General features: G+C 36.1%; 1 protein-coding gene across 1 annotated transcript in view; it reads right to left on the bottom strand.

Moving 5' to 3' along the window:
- Positions 1–3,682: 3,682 nt before the first annotated feature.
- The window catches only part of LOC141623812 (protein FORGETTER 1-like), a 29,453-nt gene continuing 10,283 nt past the window's right edge, over positions 3,683–22,852 (bottom strand). The window contains exons 11-32 of the mRNA XM_074439963.1: positions 20,920–21,048; positions 20,666–20,809; positions 20,287–20,386; positions 20,072–20,209; positions 17,886–17,956; positions 17,645–17,814; positions 16,477–16,570; positions 13,781–13,878; positions 12,926–13,061; positions 12,375–12,481; positions 10,663–10,758; positions 10,503–10,590; positions 10,290–10,410; positions 9,765–9,876; positions 9,559–9,682; positions 8,823–8,900; positions 8,628–8,746; positions 7,801–7,854; positions 7,617–7,719; positions 7,178–7,306; positions 5,078–5,192; positions 3,683–3,993 (exon numbers count right to left, since the gene is read on the bottom strand). Of these exons, the coding sequence (XP_074296064.1) occupies positions 3,962–3,993; positions 5,078–5,192; positions 7,178–7,306; positions 7,617–7,719; positions 7,801–7,854; positions 8,628–8,746; positions 8,823–8,900; positions 9,559–9,682; positions 9,765–9,876; positions 10,290–10,410; positions 10,503–10,590; positions 10,663–10,758; positions 12,375–12,481; positions 12,926–13,061; positions 13,781–13,878; positions 16,477–16,570; positions 17,645–17,814; positions 17,886–17,956; positions 20,072–20,209; positions 20,287–20,386; positions 20,666–20,809; positions 20,920–21,048 (2,358 nt within the window). The 3' untranslated portion in view covers positions 3,683–3,961. The remainder of the gene's footprint in view (positions 3,994–5,077; positions 5,193–7,177; positions 7,307–7,616; positions 7,720–7,800; positions 7,855–8,627; positions 8,747–8,822; positions 8,901–9,558; positions 9,683–9,764; positions 9,877–10,289; positions 10,411–10,502; positions 10,591–10,662; positions 10,759–12,374; positions 12,482–12,925; positions 13,062–13,780; positions 13,879–16,476; positions 16,571–17,644; positions 17,815–17,885; positions 17,957–20,071; positions 20,210–20,286; positions 20,387–20,665; positions 20,810–20,919; positions 21,049–22,852) is intronic.

Raw genomic sequence — 22,852 nt, 5'->3', positions numbered from 1 at the left:
AACCAGAACAGTCACGAATCAGAATGGTCTCATCAATCTTTCTACCAAACCACGGTCACAAACTACAAAAAGTTGGTCACAAACCAAACCAGAACAGTCACAAATCAGAATAGTCTCAGTAATCTTTCTACCAAATCACTGTCACAAAGTATAAAAAAATGGTCACAAATCAAACCAGAACAGTCCAAATCAGAACAGTCACAAGCTATAATTCTAATAAAAAAAAATGGTCACGAAACCAAGAAGAATGGTCACAAACAGAATAAAAATACACTTTTACTAATGTAAAGGTTAAAGAGTAAACAACTTACATCATTATATTTGCTTGCAATTTCTTCATCACTCAATAAATCACTTGGCAACTCAAACGTGGTAGTTCTTTTTATGCGGTCATCATGTCTAGGATCATCACCCTCGGTTGGAAGCCTATATATTACTTTAGGCGATTTCGGAGATAGGGTACGTCTTCTTATCCCAACCCCCACGACCATACTCGTTGTTGTTCTTCAATGCACCAGCCCTTTCATCCTCCACACGCACTTTTATTTTCTCGTATGTCCAATGTTTAACTAAAGGAATGGTTATTAACGTGTTTTTGTTATCCCTCCATATAAGGCGATGAAAATAAAGTATTTGAAGCAACATCATGCATCCACCTACATTCTTTGTTCGCTTCTCCTTCCATTTGTCCACAGCTTCATTAAGCTTTTCTACCACATAAAGGCACCAATCTTGATTAATGATGTCCTCAACATTTTCCACGGCCTTTATAAGCTTAAGGTCAACGTGATTATGGCATGTCGGTGCAAGGAAAGTGCCAAGAGCATACAATACAAAAAGTTGCTTGAAATCGTGGCCTCCTTTAGGCATCTTCAACATATCATCAACCAATGTATCACTAGAAATCTCCTCACCCGCTTTTATACCCAACCTCTTTCTCCAACACTCCATTAGCCCAAGATCAGGATTATCTTTTTTCTTACTCGAGGTACGTAATACATCCTTCCCAGTGTCACAAGGCAACATAAATGTGTCATACACATCATCTCTCGTCAAAATAAAGTACCGCCCCTCACTAATTGTGAACATCCTGGAGTCTGGGTCATAACAATTCATCAACCAATCTATCATCACGTGATACATACCGCTAGCTCGATCTCCAACACCCCCGAAACCAATCTCTTCTACACTTCTCTTTTGCTCTAACGTCATCTTCTTAATCAGCTTAAACAGTCCGCCCGGGGACCCATATGCATCAACAACCTTTTTAGCAGACCTATATAATATTTATACAAGATTAGTTGAACAAGTAAAAACTATAAGACAATCACAGGTTAAACTATGTAAAATAAGAACTGGCCACTAATTAACCTATAATGGTCAAAACAACAAAAAATAACACAAATCTATGTTAATTAATTTAGAGCTACAAATACTTCAAAACTGGTCACAAACAACTCAACATATTGGTCACCTTATAATTCATCTATACTAGTAGATAAAATACATAACCAATAAATACCTACAAACTCAACCAGAATGGTCACAAGCAACTTAACCTATTGGTAATTAATCAAAAACTATACAAAGCTTAAAATAGGTCACATTTTATTCCCATTCAAAAAATGGCTACAAGTTGAATCAGAATGGTCACAACCTTCTCTTAATACCGTACAAATAGAAATCCAAACAAAAAATAAGAACTGGCCACTAATTAACCTATAATGGTCAAAACAACAAAAAATAACACAAATCTATGTTAATTAATTTAGAGCTACAAATACTTCAAAACTGGTCACAAACAACTCAACATATTGGTCACCTTATAATTCATCTATACTAGTAGATAGAATACATAACCAATAAATACCTACAAACTCAACCAGAATGGTCACAAGCAACTTAACCTATTGGTAATTAATCAAAAACTATACAAAGCTTAAAATAGGTCACATTTTATTCCCATTCGAAAACTGGCTACAAGTTGAATCAGAATGGTCACAACCTTCTCTTAATACCGTACAAACAGAAATCCAAACATATTGGTCAAAAAAAATAATGGTCACAGACAATCCAAACAACTACTTTTAAACAAATGTTCAACTACTGAGGATGAATGGCAAGCTTATTTTGAATGTCTATACAAGATTACTTGAACAACCATTCCATTAGGTTTTATACACAACCAATAAATACCTACAAACTCAACCAGAATGGTCACAAACAACTCAATAATTCCAACACAGTACAAGAAAAAACACAACATTAAAAACAATAAACGCACTAAGTAGTCAACTTACTTGATCAGAGCTCCATCCGAAGATACAACCATCTTACCATGCCGTCTCCAATTTACCGGAGCTTGTCTAACTTTTCGAGCAGGAACCCCATCTTCAGGAACAACGGCGTCTTTTTCCACATGTACCGTATCTTCTACTACGGCTCCCCCGTGCTCGACTGTCCCGCCTTCTACCGCCTCCACTTCAGTGTCTAAGGTTTTTCCTTTCTTCGAAATAGGACTTCCGAGATTACCTTATCGGGTTAACAAACATTGAAATGCATTTCTACAAATTATTCAAAAATAAATTGAAATGACAAAATTGAATAAGAAACTTACCAGACCGTGGTTCTTCCACGGCAACATCCCCATCAATAGATCTGCTAGTAGTCTTCCTCTTATTGTTATTTGTAGCTACGTAAGTTTTAATTTCGACTCCTTAAAACACAAGCAAAAACACGACCAACAATGTTAACGATTATGAATCTACATCCAAATCAATTAGTACAATTAAATTACTAAATCATACCTTCAACGTCACTAGAAACTGCTTGAACAACGCCCTTTCTTGCTACCTGTTTCACGCGTTTCATCTCTAGAATGTAGCCCCAATTTTTCGGATCTGTAACAATTTTTTTGGGAAGAAAAAATCTAGGGTTTATGGGAATAGAAAGAGACAGGAGAAAAGTGAAGAAGAAAGGAGTAGAAACGGTCGTGGGATTTTTTGGTGGAAAATAACGCGATTTTAGGAAACGATATTGAAAAGATTATTTGTTACAATTTGTTACCCTTTTTAAAATTATTTAATTTCTCAAAATTATCCACAACCAAATACTTTCTAAATGATATCAACCTGACCCGTTTCATTATAATAACGGATATATCTGTTATACAAGAGACTAATTGTTTTTTTATTTCATATCAAAATACAATTGAGTGAACTGATAAATATTAATGACGTGTAAATTTAAAAAGTATATAAATCCTCCTATATACTAAGATAATACAACTTCTTTAAAATTTTCCCTACAAAGTGCTCAAACTTATGTATGGAAACAAGTTAGATTTTCATTTATTAAACTAATTTTCCATTTAAAATAATCTATACATAAAAACTGTATCTCCTATTATTAACTTCGTGACGAAAAAAGAATTTTTTTAAAACAATCTGATGTAATTAAAATATTTTTATAAAAAAAACACAATTCATGGAATAATTCAATTATTTTGATTAATTTTAATATTAGTTATTTTTTATAAAAATTTATGAGATATAAATCTAAAATCTATAACTAATACACTAAAAAATAAAAGACCTATATTTACCGCGCATTTGCGCGGGATCTACACTAATTATAACTAAATTAATTACCCTGTTATAACGCACAATGAGAAACCAAGAAATAAGAGAAGTTGTTTGCTGTAACATTAATAAATAATTATTCACTAACATTGCTGGGATTAGTTTATCAGCTAGACTATTCTTCTGGACATCCTATAATTACAAGGGCGATTTACAAGAATGGGCCGAAAAATGGTGATACAATTCAGATTCAGGAGTAGGAAACAAAACGGCAATCCCAACTGCCTTTAGCTTTTGGTGTATTTTGGACTAGCAACCACTTTGACTTGTTACTTTTCTTCTTTTGTAACTTGAAGAAAAAAAAAGCCTCTTGGATACGCTCAGTCATCAATATCTTGTACCCAAGCCAAGCCTGTAATCAATGAATCATAAAAATAAATATACAGATCTGGCAACCAAAACTATTTATAAGCAATTTGTTAATGATCAAAATTCAACACAATTAAATAGACCGGTAATGCAAACTGTAAACACTCTCAATTGCAGATCGTGGAGATATTACGACACTTGTTCAGTGTGTTTGATCAGAACAAGAAATCCAGATAGCTAGCACACTGCAGACTGCAGACTTCCCGTAGGGCAGAAATGTCATGAATCAGGCCAGTTGAGAATCTTATCTAGTCATTGAGGAAAGGCCAATCCAGAATTATATTTGTATATTAAATTTGTATATTAAAAAGATCTAGAGTTTCCATATTTCCAATGGAGCCAAAGACTCATTACTCTTTGGTTATGGATTATAATGGAATAAATCAAAATGGCTCACTAAAGTGGCTGCACTTCTTTCTTTTGTGAAGTAACGGTCCTTCGTTGCAGTTCTCGACGCAATTTTCATCTTGGGTCATTCGGAAACAGCCTCTTTGTGTTGCTAACACAGGGGTAAGGCTGCGTACATCCGACCCCCCTTTCCCCGCAATTTGCGGGAGCCATTGAGGCACTGGGGTAATGTTGTTGTATTAAAAAGATCTAGAGTTGCATTGAGGAAATTCATATTTATATTGTAAACCATGTTACTCCGACTCCTTTGATTGTCCCATGTACCTGTGCCCGACACTTTGAAACCTCATCTTAAGCCAAAATATGCATATTTTTCATAAAAATGGCCGAGTCCGGCACTTGGACACGCACCCGTGTTGGATACTTCTAAACGAATCCGAGCAACTTAGATTGTAAATGGTTTAAGCCCTAAAGAAAATGTCTTTGATTCCATTTGTAATGTGACCATCTAATTAATACTTGATCCACTTTGAAACTATTTTCTGAGTACGTTTCTCTACTGAAAACTTGACGTTTTTTTGGTTCATATCAGTAAAGTAATCTTGTCTGGACATACAGTACAACAAAAATGGATTCAAATCAACTCAAAGTAATTACTAGTTTCATTTGAACTGCGTGCAAGAGAGAGAGAGAGAGAGAGAGAGAGAGAGAGAGAGAACCTTGAAGGACATCTTCAACAGCAGCATTCGGTATCAATAACCCAACTATACTTTGCTTATCCGTCGTCGTCGTTTCAACACGGACAATCCGAATCCGCCTGTGGCTTTGACGGGCCTGATAATTTATTTGCATAAGAAAAAGCAAGGGAAAAAAAATATATGAGCAAGCTTGAATGGCCTTAAAACAATGTTGTCACAAGGTGAGTGATTGCTACAAGCACATCATTGTTGGATACTGTGAATTGCTAACAAGTTGAAGAAACATCACAAAACGATTTTACCTGATCACCACCATTAAATAAAGCTTTTAAACAAAAGACAACATACTAGTCTATAATAGACTAGGGTATGGACTATGGACATGTGGGTCACACTTGGTTGAAAGCGTCAGACAGACGTTTCGACATCGCAAATTTGTATAAAATTTTCATGTTTAGTCGTAAATATAGTTTCTACTAGTCATGTCAGAAAAGGTGTTGCATCACATATAGCATTATAGCCAAAGTGAAATGTTAAAAGTGAAATTATGATGGACAGTTAGCACTTCATTCTAAGCTTAAAATATCAGGAAACTCGGCAATTAGCAGAGTCGAAGCACCATAAAAGCTGCCATTAGAAAGTTTACCAAACCACTTTATGCATTATTTTGCATTTAACTACAATCCTAAACATATACTCCGTATCTGTTATATGAAGGGCTGTATTTGACTAGAATGTAAATTACAAATGCCTAACTAAGCTTGTCTTCCACAGCAGCCGTCATATGCTACATATATCTTGTTATTGGACTTGCCAAAACTCAAAAATAAGTACAGAGCAAACTGTTACTCTACCCAAGAGATCCCACAAATATTTCAATCACATTTAGCTGATTCAATCAAGCAGCCTACAAATCAATTCGCTCAATTTGCTAACTGATTCGCTAGAAAGATATCCAAATTAGTGAATTAGGATTGTTGTAGATAAAGAAAAATATGATGCTTGGGGGATGTTTGTTTTATCCAATATAATTATGAGGTATGGGTTTGGAATGAGCCAAACCCATACCAAGTGTTTCTCATACCATAGGAGGGGATGGGTATGAGATTGATACCCACAGGTATTTAATAAAATAAATTAATTAGTTAATTAAAAAATGTGAAAAAAAAAAACTTATATGGAATATTCTAAATGAAATATTTTTATATATTTATTCGATTGTATCTTTATTTGCATGGTTTTATAATATTCAAAAGAATCACTTAAAATATTGTATTTTAAAGTTTCTTATCTTTGATCGAATTCCAACCCCAATCCCCCAAACCACCCAGAAGTGTAACAAACACAAGGTATGAGGAATCAAATTACCACCGTGGCATGATTCCTTATTCTAAACCCATCCTAAACTTATATGGAATATTCTAAATGAAATATTTTATATATTTATTTGATTGTATCTTTATTTGCATGGTTTTATAATATTTAAATGAATCATTTAAAATATTGTATTTTAAAGTTTCTTATCTTTGATTGAATTCCAACCCCAATCCCCAAACCACCCAGAAGTGTAACTAACACAAGGTATGAGGAATCAAATTACCACCCTGGTATGATTCCTTATTCTAAACCCATCCTCAATAGGAAGTCCCCGACGATTCCCTTCTAACAAATGCTCTTTCATTCATTTTTAACATCCAATACCCAGTTACCCACGCACTATGTCCAAAATGATAACCAAAATAATATATAAAAATAGATTTGAAAAGGTGAAAGATAGGTGAGTAATAGCCACTAACTACTTTATGATATGAAAAACTAAGGAGATACAAAAGGAATAACATCCATTCACTCTATCTATTAGACACAATAATATCAAAGAGGGTATGCAATAGGATTATAATACTATATTATTTTTTCTTTATATTAAAACTATTTTTCTAAATAATATTTTGTGATATCTTTTAAAGATCCGAGAGTCTTAACAATTAAGAATTCGTGTATTATGTTTAATAATCCTATCAAGAGCAACTTGTGTATTCATATTATATTACTATGCACTCGTACCGGGTATAAAGAATCTGGAAGCCCTGATTTCAACATCCAAAATAAAGTCAAAGGTACCTGTTTCGATAGGGCTTTCTCGATTACATTCCATATAGGAAGGATAAGACCGCCCAAAACATTTACATCTTGGATTCTTCTACCCACTGTGCAGCTGCTACCAACCTTGCATTTTGGACCATGCATGCACTGCAAGCAATCAAATGTTGAAAAAACTTCGACATACAATTTCTGAATTCATAATGACACTATTATAAATACAAATTGGCAACGGAAATCATTCAAGCAATACAATTTCAAAACCAAGGGATAAACTCATCCATAGCCAAACCATTGACCAGACCGCAGCTGCGGCATCAAACAATATGCTATCACTAAACTACAATGATTGGAATCAAATTTGAAACAAGTTTGATCACAAATTTTCTGAAAGCTGGTACAGATTTGAGTTATATTTTGACGATTAGACTAAAAATGATTTGAACAAGTTATAGTTGACCTGTTTTGATGAAACTTCAAATTCATCTTCCCAGCCACTGCAAGCTTTCTCCTGAGATGACATCTTTCTATACTTACTTTTAAGTTCACTTAAAGGCATTTCCCTGTCAAATGAAACCAGATGCAATTGAGATATACTTACATGTGCACAATATTTCAAGGAGACTAGTACACATATTTTTTACCTTATTGCCTCCCCAACAGCAGGACGGACTATTTTAAACATCCCAGAAGTAGACCTGGACAAGAGCGCAAAAACGATACACCATAAGATATGTGATCTTTTACTGACAAAGCTATGTTGCTCCGATTCTTTTGATTCCCCCACGTACTCGTGTCCGACACTCACACTCAGACAAGAGTTGACAACTTTGACACCTCATTTTAAGCCAACATATGCATATTTTCCATAAAAATCGCCGAGTCCGACACTTGGACACGCACCCGTGTTGGATACTTCTCAAGGAGTCTGAGCAACATAGCTGACAAGTGACACAAGCATTCGAGATTTTTCTTCCATTCATCAGTTATATTAAAATGATTTTTAGTCTAATGATGATTCTAAAGGATGATTCATGTCAGCCGACCCCAAATCATTTTGGGATTAAGGCTCTGATGTTGTTGTTGTTGTTGTTGTTGTATCAGTTATATTAAAAGGTCCAAGGACAGGAAGCAGATTTTCTCGATATGATTTAAGAGGAATCCGTTTAAGTTTCGTAACTCCTGGATACTGAATTATTGCGGATTTCAGGCCACATGTAACCAGAATTCGACCCGTATGCGGATCCAAATTTTATGTACATGTTCATGTGCTTCTCCCAGATAAGAGATTACACAGAATACATATTCGAGGCATCCCTACTCATCGGTCATCATACTTATAAAAAACCAATTTAATGATGTTATCTTGTCTTTCTTCCCCAGGATGGGCCCAATGGTCTCATAATCACTTTAGCAGCCAGGTCAATGAAGTCATTGCTTCATGAACATTAAATTACATTAAGGTCCATACCCTTCAAAAGCGAGAAGAAAATGGCGTCTTCCAAGCCACTCCCTCTTGGACTCGTAGAATCCATCATGTGCTGAACCGAGGTTTCCTTTTTTCTTTTCATTAAGCAAATTAGAAGCAAACTGCATCCAACATAAGCACATAAGATACGAGAAAGTAGTCACCAGAAAAGAAATATTCTCAAGCCCATAAACACACCTCCCATGTTATGCCACGATCCAGAGTAAATGTAAACAACACAGTGGGTGCACCAGACATGTAATCAACATGCACCGTCTGAAAGGAGAAAAACAAAAGAGAAACTTATGAATTACAATTAGCTACAACAGATTAAATACATCTCACTGATAAGTAATAATACAACTAAGAAAGTATTCAAGTAATGAAATATGAACAAGATAAAATGCACTATCTCATTAATAAAATCATATTTCACACTCATTTTGACTTCCTCCCGTAAACTTAACCAAATACACAAAATTCTTTGACTTGGGATATTAGAAAAATTACATAAATACAGACTCCCATTATTCGGTCAAATTCAATCTTTTTGGTTTATTCAAATCAGTTCACTACATTTCCTATAATGGATGAAAATTCCCTTTGAAAAGACCTAAACACCCCTACAAAAGCAAGGGGTCCACTAAATTGACTCATACACTGGCCAGAATACAAGGCAACTTGGAACTTTTTACCTTTGACTATCGTAAAAATGGTGTCATAAGCAACTGTACTTGACTTGAAACTAATCGAGGGAATGATAAATTAAAATGGCTCACTAAAATGTCAATATTAATGGTGCTGTTGAGTAAGAATCGTTCGATGCAATTCTCAACAAATTTTCATAATGGCTCAGCAAGAGACGATCTTTCCTCATAATACTTAGCACAGAATTAAACTACATTCTCCTACAAACAATCGGATAAGCACAAACCTTTGGTTTCCCTTGTAATTCAACAATGTTAGCTTTTATGTCGACAATTCCAGAGTCTAAATTTCCTTCAGTTCGCGCAGTCTGAATGATCACATCAAGAATGCTGGTAAATAATTCAAACAGCCTGCAATTGAATTTTTTAAATTTATGATCAATAACTCCGTCAACAAAGGTGGTTATGCCACAGAAGCAGACAAATAAAAAACCTATTCTGGATCTCAGGAGGCAATCCTAACAGCCGATTGAGAAAACGGCCAACATCATGCATGTCTGAGTCAACTATACGGCCAGATATTCTTCCAGATTCTTTGCCATTGGCTGAAAAAATAACAATGATCAAACAGAAAAAAGAAACATAAACAGCATATAACAAAACAAAACAAAACAAAACAAAACAAAACAAAACAAAGAAATACGAGCCTTTGTTTTTCTCTTTGTAAACTCCGGTAAGCTAATTCAATACTCAAATCAAATTGATTTATATAAACTACCTGACAGCCTGACAGGAGAAGTATAGTCTAGTTAATTTATTATTTTATCAAAAAAAAACATTGATCTATAAGACTGCAGATGACAGCAACACTACCTTCTCAATAAACTACCGACAGTAGTCCAAACATTAGACCACCGCTGGTGATCATATAATAGGCAAACAGAACAATGGGTCACAGACTAATAGAGCAGGGGGTGCAGAAGCAGACAAGATAAAACAACTGACTACAAGAGATTACCTATAACTGATTCCCTAATAATGCCAACAGATACAAGAGCAGCTTTTGCCTTGGAAATAAACTCCTGAATTGATTCCGGATTTTCAGACGAACACCCAGGGGGCACAACCGGTAAGGAACCCTGATATATCCAGAGAAGAAAATGTATGTTCGGAAACTCAAGCATAACGTAGGAAAAGCTCAATCTCACTAAAGAAGGTAAGAATTCAGTACCTGCTCCATAATTCCTCTATACATCACCATCAAAGCCTTTTTCCCATAAGCACTATCATAATTAAAGGCACTTAAAGAAGGTCCCGCCCTGAAAGACGAACCAAAAGGTATAAGAGAACGAGCAGTTCAATTAAAAAATTAGTGTAGGCATTTCATATACCTGCGGTCCCCTTGCGTTAATGCTCCAAGAGATTCTAATCTCTTTGCCACAATAGACGCAAAACGTCGTTCACCGCCAAGATTTGTGAAAAGCAGTCTGGAATAGGAATAAGGGGAAAACCTCCGAAGTCAACTCTTAATAGTAATAAAGTAACCGAATTGTGATTGCTTCCAAATCAAAGTGAATCTTCAAATATTAAAATCATAAAGGACATGTATGAGGGAGTCAATACCAGTGTAAGAACTAAATTTTGGAAGACAAGAAATTCCTATTATTATCGGAGTCTATTTAACAATTTATGATGTTAGTCCACGTTGTATGATGTTCACAAATGGTATTGTGTTTATTGTGCTTATTATTGCTACAAAGGAAAGTATTGAAAGGGAGCTTTAACAGTGAAGTCGGAGTTTGGAATCCTGATGCTTTAGGGGGAGATTGCATGTTTGGGCTGTAAGTTTAGTGGAATCAATCACCTTAAATGGGAAGATTAATCTAGGTTTCGAAAGGTACGAACTTTTATTGAGACTAATATATGGAGAATTGGGTGGAGATGTGGCTGTTAAATAAAAGCAGTGTGGTCAAATATAAGAGTGTTGAAGGGTTCTACGTAATCCTGGCATTCCTCGCGTATTGGAAGGAAAACTCTAATGTGAGGCAATAGGCCTTCACTGTTATTATATGGCAATGAGTGTACAGCCATAGTACATTGCCATGTTTAAATACTGGATGTGGCGCAAATGCATATGTTACAGTGGATGTGTGCCCATCATGGTATTACAACTATGGTATCAAACAAGGCTGAGATAATGGTCATGAAATTAACGGGAGTATTGAGGATGTAACAACCAGTTGCAGCCACTCTCATAATTTTTCAGTCTTAAGATCTCAAATTTCAGTTGATTTTCAATCCTAGTACTTTTGTAGTTTATCTGCTCTCTCTTATGCAGTTATGCCCTCTTTTTTCACAAATACGTCAAACATTTGCAAATACACATTTTTCAAATCGTCGTCTAAAAAAAGTGGCGGTAATATCAATCAAGTGTTTGTAATATAATGGAATCTCAGTTAAATCACGGCCAAAATATTGTAGTATTTTGAGATGATATACACAGCCCGTGGCATGGACTTCTTTTACATAACGGATGTTACATAATGTGACAGGGTCACAGGAGCATTCAAATACCAAGAAAATATTTTCTTTCAAATTTTCTAACTTTCTCTTTCGCTTATCTTTTACGTATTTGACTTTTGTCTCTTAAAAAAAAAAATTAAGCTAAGAAGCTTGCGGCTTTTCCTATGGGAATGAACCAGCTCAACTATTGGGGCTTTTACTGATTTATTTCCAACTTTTTCACTCTTTTCTTAGGGAAATCCATCTACGACACGATGGGTCTCAAATCAAACCGCCAGCAGATCCTGGAGACGGAGGGATTGCTGATTTTATTCTGCTGTTTAAGCGTAGCGTCGTAGCCATGTTATGAGATTGGGCTGACTCATCACTTTCTTGTTATTCTATTGTTATAGTGTGGTGTGGCTAGCATCAGTTTCTCATATGACCTAGGATTCTAAGCACAATTATGATCAAACAAAAAAAGTCATGTTGGAAATTGTACCTTCTGAACTCGCTTTTGATATTTTTGAAGCATATAATAATCTTAAGTTCTTAACCTATGGCCAACACATAACGTGAAGAATAGTTGCAGATCACTCGCCTGTATTCAGGAGCAGAAGCTTGGTTAGACCGATGGGTCCTTCCAAACTGCTGAATGGCTCTATCAGCACTCCATGGGAGCTCTAAAGTTAAGTGAACCCTCCTCCTCTGATATCACAGTTATTTACAGCAAAAGGATAGGATTAGTACATGAAAAACTCAAATTGGAAAGTGTCATATCAACCGAAAAAATACCCCCGTTCCAATTCCAAAAGACTTGTCACTTATTTTCATTTTCGGTTGTTTCACTAAGACTTGCTCTTTGCATCTTAAATTCAAAAGTTTGGGTTCACTTGAATTCTCACTCCAGTATTGTTCAGATTTCTCGTTTAAAAGATGAATATTTGTTAATTTCCATCAAAGCAACCCACTTGTCACATCATTATTTATCCTCTCCATTATCTTTGTGTCCATGTCTAAGTGGGAAGTCTTTTAGAACCAGGGAGAGTAATAAATAAGAAAAACTTAGAGAGTTGCAAAAGCTTCATTTCATATAAGGTGCATGACTTTGCTAAAACCTAAGAAAATAATCCGTCAAATTTTATCTGTTACCTGATTTATAGCCCTTCTATCAGCTTGCAGAGAGACTCCAGCTGATCCAGCTTCAGATATGATAGCCACAAACTTCTTACCATCCATAAACAACTGCTTCTCGTGCATATTAACCATCTCCATTGTAATCTCTTTCCTATAGTACATAAATAACTGAAAATAATTGCAGTACATCCACAAAATTTGCAACATGTAGCACAAGCATCTTTTTTTTTTTTGGTAACGAGGAACATCTCTCATTAACAGCCTAGGGTGATACACATTTGAGAGACCAAACCCCGAGAGATACGCGACAGCATGGTAAGCCGGCACTCTCTTTTAACAGACCCGAAGGTCCCCGTGCAATAACCGCATACTGCCCATGCAGGGAGTCGACCCGGGACCTCGCAATTCATGCCATTGCATGCTTTGAGGGTGACCCGCGCTCCACTGCACTCACACTACAGATTTCAGATTTCTAGCAAACATCAAATGCAACACTCTCTGCCTGATGATCAAACTAAGAATAAGATCGATCGTAACACATATCAAACAATTAACAGCGGTGTAGCACAACGGTGATCTTGATTTCAAGGGGAAAAAATTATAGCTTCAAGCATGAACTCGCTCACTTCGAGAAACAGTATGAGTCATAAGTCAAAGAGGGCTTGAAATTTGCTTCCCCCACCCCCACACCGGGGGGGTTCTTTTCCTCCTCCCCAACCAATCCAAAAAGTTACTATTTTGATTGAATAGGCTCTTCAAGCACCACAGGTAATAGACAGAAAGTTACTCCTGGCCAAGGAGTATTCTTCTCGAGGTAAATAGAGCATAAGAGGAACACCATAAAATGAAAAAGATCAAGCCTCAACTTACGTATTACGAGCCTGATAAGTGACACCTTTACCACAAGAAGCCCTAACCAGCATGCCTCGCCTTCCTGTTATTTCTGCAACATTATCTGGTCCTCCAAGCTGCTAGAATAAACTAAATTAGACATAGACTAGCATTAATAGCGGCAGAAATCGCCATTATTTATTATTATTTTCCCAAAAAAATCTGTGCTAATTAGAACGTGGAAATGAGGGATCAACAAATACAACAAAACCTTGGACCCAAAATGATTTGTGGCTGGCAAACATGAAGGTAAGATAGTGATAGTCCATACAAGTAAAAAAGAAAAAAAAAAAGAAAAAAAAAAGCGTGTAAAAAAGCAAAAGAATGACATAAAACTGTGAGAACCTTTGAAAAACAGTTGCATAGAGAATTAAATGAGAAAAATAAGTATATGAATTTGAAAGAAAAAATTAGCACAAAAAGATGAATAATAAATAAGAGATTCAATAAGAAAAAAAAAAGGTTTGAGCAAACAAAAGGAAAAAAAAAAGGAATCAAATTAAGTAGGAAAAAAATATTACTCAAACCCGTTATCCCCCAAATTAGTTCCCCCTACTCCGTACTCTGCAACTCAAAATTCATTATTCCTAGCTAACTTCAAAATGTTATACATTGAGCTTTATCTTTGTGTATTGGGTCCCTCCCTAGAGCATGGTATTATCATCGAGTACGGGTTGCAAATCACTTAGAAAACATTTATTGGGATGTCAAATATAATGTAACTTATCGAAGCCAATGCAGGATTACAAAAAACTTTACCAAATGAGCAAAATCTACCTTTATTAAGACTTTATAAGTCTTCAATTATCTATCTACGAAAAAGGAAGAAGTTTGGTTTGTGTTTGGTTTTTTCGAGTTCATATAAACCTTCCGGACCACTCACGTCCATCTCGGATCTTTGCTGGGTTAGATCAATCCTCATGACACTTAAGAGTTTAGATCGATCATTACCAGATAGGTAATTAAGTTGGTCAATTCTTGTGCCAGGTCGGATAAGGCTTGGTTTGGGTCAAACTTACGTTTCGCGACAAGAAGGGTTACCACAATTACCATGAGTTTACTCAAGGCTAACGCAGCAATACAAAGCAAAGGAGCCCCAAAACAAACAAAAGGGGGAGTCAAGGAATCAATCTAAAAGCTTAGTGCAAATCCTAGGAGCTCTGAACCAGCAATGGTTATCTTCATTGCATCATATCTAAGGCTCTACTCAATGAAATTTGACGAATCAATATGTCGATGGAAAGATTGAGATCTAAGCTAACTAATAGCTTTTGAATGGTAGCCATCGCAGCTCTAAAATACAATATCTGAGCATAACAATCAGGGAGAACACAAGACCTCCTCTGATCCGAATTGACTTATCCACACTAAAACGATCATATCTAGAGATCCACACAATAGATATTAATGATATCTTGAACCATATGAAATCCTTAGCTCTAGTTTGATATACCATGAGAGAGATGACGATTAAAATTGGCATTGTGCATAGGAAGCACAGTATGGGCCTGAGAGCGTGGTTAAAATCAAGAGCATTTTTGTCATAGCCAAGTTTCGACTTTCGAGTCAAGGGCTCTCTTTGCTGCTACATGTAAGTACTAACCCTTAGCTACATTTACATCCAAGGTGAAAAATTGGTTCCTTATGGATTACTAGTAATGGTTCTAAATTCTAATAAGGTAACAGGGCAGCAGAGAAGTATGGTTGAGCTGTGACGTGGGGAACACGTTTCACGATACCGTTACCATGTGACCCAAAATGCTTTCAAAATTTGACCTTGGATTGATATTTGCTCTTAACGGGTCACGACAAAGCAGTTTATATTGTTTAGTGGTTTGGCTTGAGTTGGGTCAGTTCTCATTCACCAAATTGTTGGGTTCAATCACCAAAGTTGGCTGGTGTGAGTGATAAGGGCTCTCATCTCTTAAACAAGTGGTCAGGGGTTCGATTCCTGACTCTTGCGAATGAAAAAGCCAAACTTGGCAGGGGTCAACCCATTAAATTGCCTTCAGTACCCCGAAGGAGATTGCCCCAGCTGTCGATAGGGGATACTCCTGGTCAACACCAAAAAAAAAAAAAAAAAAATTGTTGGGTTCAAGCGATTTGGGTCAAGTCAGTTAAGCTTTTGCTAACTCTTAAGGAAGCCTGTTAATAGCCATAGGCATGCAAACTGATAAGCAAACAAAACACACCAACAGGAAATGGTAACAAAGACCAAAACTCGTGGTTCAAAATTTCGATATCGGTCATAGTCGCGGTAGAGGCATAATCAGTCCTTAATCAGTTGTCGCGGATGAATCGCAGCAATTCTCGTTAATTTCGCGGGCGATATCTCGTGATGGTAAAGTGAAAAACCTATACAACTTGACCGATACAATACATCTCGGCAAAGATTTTGAACTGTGCCAAAACTATTGTTCCGGTAACTGCTGAGTGCTGAGGATAAGCAATAACAATATGCCATATAAGACGCCATAAGAGGATCAAAAATTCTCTCACTACTGCATCTCAACGAATTTTATGCACATCTTACAAGTTCCAAATTAGGCAACAGAACATCCAGGTTATAATAATCACTTCAGCTATAGAATTTAGACTTACAAATAACTAATAGAACTCACAGCAACAAAGATAAAAACCAATAGCAAGAGGGTGGACTAAAAGATTGGCATCACCTGATCAATAATATCATCTAATGGATTGTTAGGAAGATCCATAGACTGAACAATTTCCAAGATTTTCATTTTCCGCTCAATAGCTCCTTCATACCTACAGGAATAAAGAGAACGTTTATTGGACAATTCCTATCCCCTTAATCTATCAAAAATTGTGCCTATAAATAAAGTTCACAACGACTGATGCATGTGCAAAGAAGGGTAAATAAATAAAAATCATAAAATCATCACGATAGCATTAGTAAATAGTTCGAGCATCCCATCACTTGCAAAATAGAAACTACAAGCACCACTCTGACAATGTATGATCAGAATCTGTTAATGCAAAAAATGTCCATCATTATCTCGAAGTTTCTTTGATTCTTCCAATTATATATATAAGACAAGGGGGGGGGGGGCTAAACGGGTGACCTAAAATGCTTTGTTATTAGTAGTTTGTTATTCCCAACTGCTTTTAACATCAACTATAAAAACTGAAGACAGACTGCGCATTCCACACCAAAACACATCAAAATTTACAAAGACAGCTTACTCACGGGAGTTTGTAATAATGGACAAGTGATTGGTGCTCTTAAGCCTATTTTAACAAAGTGCCACGTGCAACAAAGTACAGGAACATAGAATCTTTTTTCAAGGATATTTCGGCCAGGATTTTAAATAGCGGTATCGGTCGCGATCGCGGAGTCGTCCCCCACTCGGCCGACTCGGCTGTCGCACTCTGAATCGTTGTTATCGCGGTGATATTTATTTTACAAGCTTTTGTAGTTATTTCATCATCTATTGACTATTTCATATAAAGTTAAGATTAATTCTACTTAGGATAATTAATTTGACCAATGCTATACAGTTTCTAAGAGCTTTTCATTAAAAAACTTTGTCGGTACAAGTTATAACTCGTTCATATCGGGTTCATCGCGGGCTGTATCGGGCCGAGTTGGCCGATACACGTTATAAGTCGGTCGTCTCGGCCGATACTTTCTTGTTTTCAATTTGTCCGATACATCTCGGGACATCTCGTATCGGCGGCCTCCGATACCGATACATCTCGGGAGATACGATACGTCTCGGCCGAGATTTAAAACCATGATTTCGGCAACCCCAATAAGCCTCATACTTTTTAACAACTTTGTTAGTGAAACAATAGCGAGTGGGGCAGCAATCAGAAAACCTCTTTGTGAGTTCTTCAATATAGATACGTCTCGCTTGAAGATACTCATCTGTCTTTTGCTTGCATGAAATGCATGTCCACTCCTCAGAGATATCTAATACAGGAGGGTCTAAACAAGAAGGATGAACTAGTTGGCCACAGCAGGAACACCTGAGCAATTTTTTCCTATCCTGCATCCAAAAATGCAACTTCGTAAACATAAAGAGACTGTATATAATCCAACAAATTCAGAGGGCATTACCTCTTCACCAGTGCAGATGTCACAAATCTGAAATTCGTCATCAGATTCAGTAGATTCATCATCAACATCAGCTGCACATATCAAATAAAGACAATTATTAATAGGGCTGGTAAGGGCTCAAATTTTATTAACACTTGAAAAAAGAGGATACGAAAGAATTTCCTGATACAAATCCGGAATGGTTGATACAAGCTAAATCAAAAAAACATCTTCACATTTTTGTGGGTCAAAATTGACAAGTAATATCTTTCAGATTACAATGTTTTTCTTTTTTTATTGGGGGGGCTGCAAAATAAAGTTTAGGATCTTAGCTTTCCAACAAGTATTCACGTTAACAGTTCAGTTGAAAAAAACATTGACATCAGCAAAGACTACATTCTCTGTATTCCAATTACATTGTTGAAAACTGCGTCAAGAATTTCATTTTCATTTTACTTTATTTTCAACAGTCAAATAACATTTTTTGTGCTCCAACCAAATGACTGCATCTGAAAGATATCTTAGCCATTTTCATCCTACTGAACTCGGAAGAGTATTCCAACTAGTATTCACACTACATCTTTTCTTGACGCAATTTTCATTTTACCGAGTTCTTTGCAGTCATTTGATGAAATGTCTTGTTACTTAAATTGCAGTGTGCATTGCACAAAGAGCTCATTAAAATGAAAATTCCATCAAGAATTGCATTGAATGACTGCTATTCACAATTTAAAAAAAAAAAAAAAAAGCGCAGTCGGTTCTCTCCTGACAATAGGGCTGCCTGACTGTCCTGAAAATAAAATTGTGTCAACATGTGTCACTTCAAAGAAAGGGCACTGACCCAAGATAGCTCACAGATCTGCTATACACCTACAGCTACTTTGATAAATATGGGAAAGATTGACGCACAATAAAGGTGTGGGTTTCCTTGGTGAATCTAATACAGATAACCAGAATTAAAGCTTTTAACTCCAACATCACCAATACTTCAATTATTTTCACCAGATTTGACACAATGTCAGCCACCACCTCAAAGCGGTTTCTTCAGAACTACAGTAAAAACTTCATATTGCCTATCTTAATGTTTTCTTGTTAATAATTAAGATTATTATTATATTAATTAAACACCAATGGGGGCAGCACCCATAACAAAAGATATCATAGTGGCACCCATCAAAAAGAAAAAAAAAACACAATGGGGGTAACCGCTATGAACATAAAAGAAATTCTAAATGTGATTCCCGTGTACATGATGAGAGGTGGATGACACTTTCAAACTCTCATATAATCTCATCTAGTCAAACTTTTTTTTTTAAGTGTCATATTGTCTATCTTATTGAAGTACTCTTAAATGATTTCCAAATACTATCCTTTCTTCTAGTCCCTGGACCCTGAGTCATTACATTGACAATATTATCAGACAAGGGCAAGGGATAATGCTTTTATTTATAGTATACAAAGTTCTTTTTACTTAAAGATAAAGATAACTGTTTACTATAATAAAAGTAGACATAGGAGTGACTCATAAGCAAATAGAGAGGAAACACTAAACTTATAATGCCCTCATGCGACCATGAAGCATTCTATCAAATCAAAAAAAATCAAGCATTGTTCTTACAAAGAAGACTCTACACCTGCTATCCAAAACTTTAAGAAGGTAACGATCAACTTCTTGCAGGAATGAAGCTTTTCAACGAAATTCCGTCTTCACCTCTTTCAATACCATGTTTTATTCTATTCCAATATAAATCATTTTATCAGCTTCAGAACTAAGCTGTCCTCGGGTTTTACCAAACTATGTTAAGATTTTATAGAAAGCAAATGCCAAGATTTGACAGATGAATGTCAATCCTAACACCTCCAAAGGCCCAAAACCATATGTACTTCACCATACCCTCTACAATCACAGAGTAGACGAAATCAGACTTTATTGACCTACAACTTCTAAAATGACAAACGGAAAAAGTATAAAAAATTCGAGTTATTGGTCATATCAAAGAAAGGAAAGGTCATCACTGAATTATTTTAAAAGTTTTTTGTTCTTCAAAGAGGCCAACTTGCCCTCTAAATATATCTATAAAGAATAACACAACTGAGTTGAGTCAAACAAAAAAAAAAAAAAAAACTGCAATGAGAAAAGTCTAAGGCTGATACTCTAACATCTAATAAATATAGAAGAGAACAAAAAACTAGTTTCAAATGCTCACATTCAGATTGTTCATAGCTTTCGTCATCACTTTCACCCTTCCACTTGGCAACTTTCCTAACTCTTCCTTTAAAAGAAATATCAGGATCTGCTGAACGTCTCTTCCGAGGCAGCTCCTTTACATCTTCATCATCATCACCTGTCGAATTATTAAGAGAGTAAAAGTCTAATCTCACAGAAAACATAAAGTGCGAAGCAGCAGTAAAAGTGCAGGACCTGAAAGTGGTTCGGGCTTCTCGGGCAAAGGATAGTTTTCTTCAACAAATTTGAGCAACAGCTCACGAGGCCCAGAAACGAAGTCATCAAGTTCAAGGCCCTATTTGAGACAAATATACGAAGTTCAGTTATTTATTTAACAAATACTCCGTTCATCACGTCAATATTTCCCCCAATTGGCTTTGCTGTTCAAATGACTTTGACCTATAAATGTTTTGATATGATACATCAAAAATATCAAAATTCCATTGTTTCTTTACAAGAAAATTGAAGGTCAAAGTTGATATCAATGGACCACCAAAGTCAAATGGGAACACTAAATTTAAGGATGAATGTGGTAAATCAGCTGAACAAGAGAAAACTCCACACCATTACTCACGTATTTTGATATAGCTTCCTCAGTACGTGCCTCACCGGTACTCTGGAGGCCGATGACAACACATTTACAGTCCATTAACGCTTGCTTAGCAAGTTCTACCAGTTTTGGGACTTTAGCTGACATACATAGGTGTCTGAAAAATCGCTGTAGCAGCCGTAATGAACACCAAAATAAGACAAAGCCAAAAAAACAATGTAAAATGTGAAAGTATTGAAAATAAAAAATCAGACGCTATGCAAATAGAGCCTCCAAACCTGATGGCTGGCCCAATATAATCGCCACAGCTGACTGGAAGCAGGTTTTTCATCAGGAAGAAAAGTACTAGCTGACAGTAATTCTACTCGCAATTCAGCCCAAAATTCAGCTGCCTTCTTATACATTTCCTGAAATTATTATTTAATGAGCAAAAAATTGACGGGAAAAAGAAATCAAGTGCGATCCTCCATAAAAGAACAGAAGTATATTTGAAAAGATAACCCACAGATACTTCTCTGAAAGTAGTTAATACATCACATCGTATCGAGCAAAAGGGTAGACACAATGCAGCATAAAAAAATTTCCCTCATCAAAACAAGTAGAAGGGCAGAAATTTCAGACAAGAGAGAAAATCCACCAAAAACAACCATAATAGGTACTCCCTCCGTAAATAAATGTTCTACCCACGGTGCTTAACTTTGTTCCCATTTCTTTTTTTGCCTATTAAGGAAAGTTTTTGTAGGTGAAATAGCTATACAACCCTGTTAGAAAACCTATAATTAAAAGTGATACCACACTCAATGTATTTTAGTTTCTTATTTTGTTTCATTATATAACCTAATAGCCCAATCTACCTCGATCCACCAACCTTAACCTCCACTAACCTTAACCCCATCGGCATCTCTCCTCCAACCACCAGCCACCCTTTCTTTTCCCTACGCTGACTTTCTGCTGATGACAGACGGCTGACCAACCCCACAACGACCACTAGCAACATCCCTTTCACTAGCCATCTCTCTCACTCCTCCCACCACAAGCCCCTCCGACAGCCATTAATTTACTCTTCTCTTAACGTAACTTCCAAGCTTTGTTTCTCATGTCTCCTAAGCTCTGCTCACTTCCATCCATCCTGCCTAGCACCGCTCTCTCCTCTATGCTATCATCACCGGTACAGCCAGCTTTTGCTCCCTAAGTCGAAGTGTAATGTGGTCTGTGCGGGTGGTGGCTATATGACTATATGAGGGATAGAGGAAAATAAGTGCCTTGTTCTCTTTTCTTTTTAGTTTGGTTTAAGGGTCTCAGGAAAGAGTAAGGGAACGAGGAATAATCAATTTCCTTTAATGAAGTTTGTTTGACTCATTTTTTCCCCAGACTCCTCTACTCACTCACCCCCAAGGGTATCCTATTCCTTTGTATTCCTATCTTAATTTCGTTCCATTACCCCTTAACAAACCAAACACCTCCCTACTACATAAAACTTTGTGCCAAAAATAAGTGCGAAGATCATAAAATTACTCAAGTGAACTACCTAGATCACCATGACCCAAAGAACAGATAACATAAAAGACAGAAACTAATAGAGAAATAAATCATCTTCTTTGTTTATTTATCTGCTCACTATTCATTCCACTTTACTGTGAAAGGAAAAAAAAAATATTGAATCACTAGCTTACCGAAATTAATCTAGTCAGATTCCTGTTCATATAAGTTACTGTAAGTACTTTACAGCATCAAGTCATAACTCATAACTGGGTTGAATAAGCATCATATCAGTTTGAACTTTCTATCAAATAGAAATATCCGGTTAGGTCGGATCTTTCTGACTTAACTCTTAAGCTACTTTGGTGATTTAACTAGTACTAGATTGTTTGTCTGAGACTGAAAAACGTCAAAGAGATTATGATTAGTAGACTTTAATTAGCAGGTTTGACTTGGTCATTTTATTAGCTGAATTAAGAAAATGTGTGTGGTAGATAGAAGATATCATGATATTTAACCGAAAATATTGTTGAATATGCTATTTCAATCTACTATCAAAAACTACTACTCCGTATTTACCAAACTAAACTTAATTAGAAGGTTGATTGGGTAATTTACTTTTTACCCTGAATCTACTAATTTGTATCCAACATTCTATTTACCAAACAGGTCCATTATCCACTGAAGATTGAAAAAGCAAAAACATCTATCTATCTATCTATACAATATAGT

This window comes from Silene latifolia, chromosome X, assembly GCF_048544455.1.
Source record: "Silene latifolia isolate original U9 population chromosome X, ASM4854445v1, whole genome shotgun sequence".
NCBI lineage: Eukaryota > Viridiplantae > Streptophyta > Magnoliopsida > Caryophyllales > Caryophyllaceae > Silene > Silene latifolia.
The sequence above is the reverse complement of the archived record's forward strand: the minus strand, read 5'-3'. Positions and strand labels throughout refer to the sequence as shown.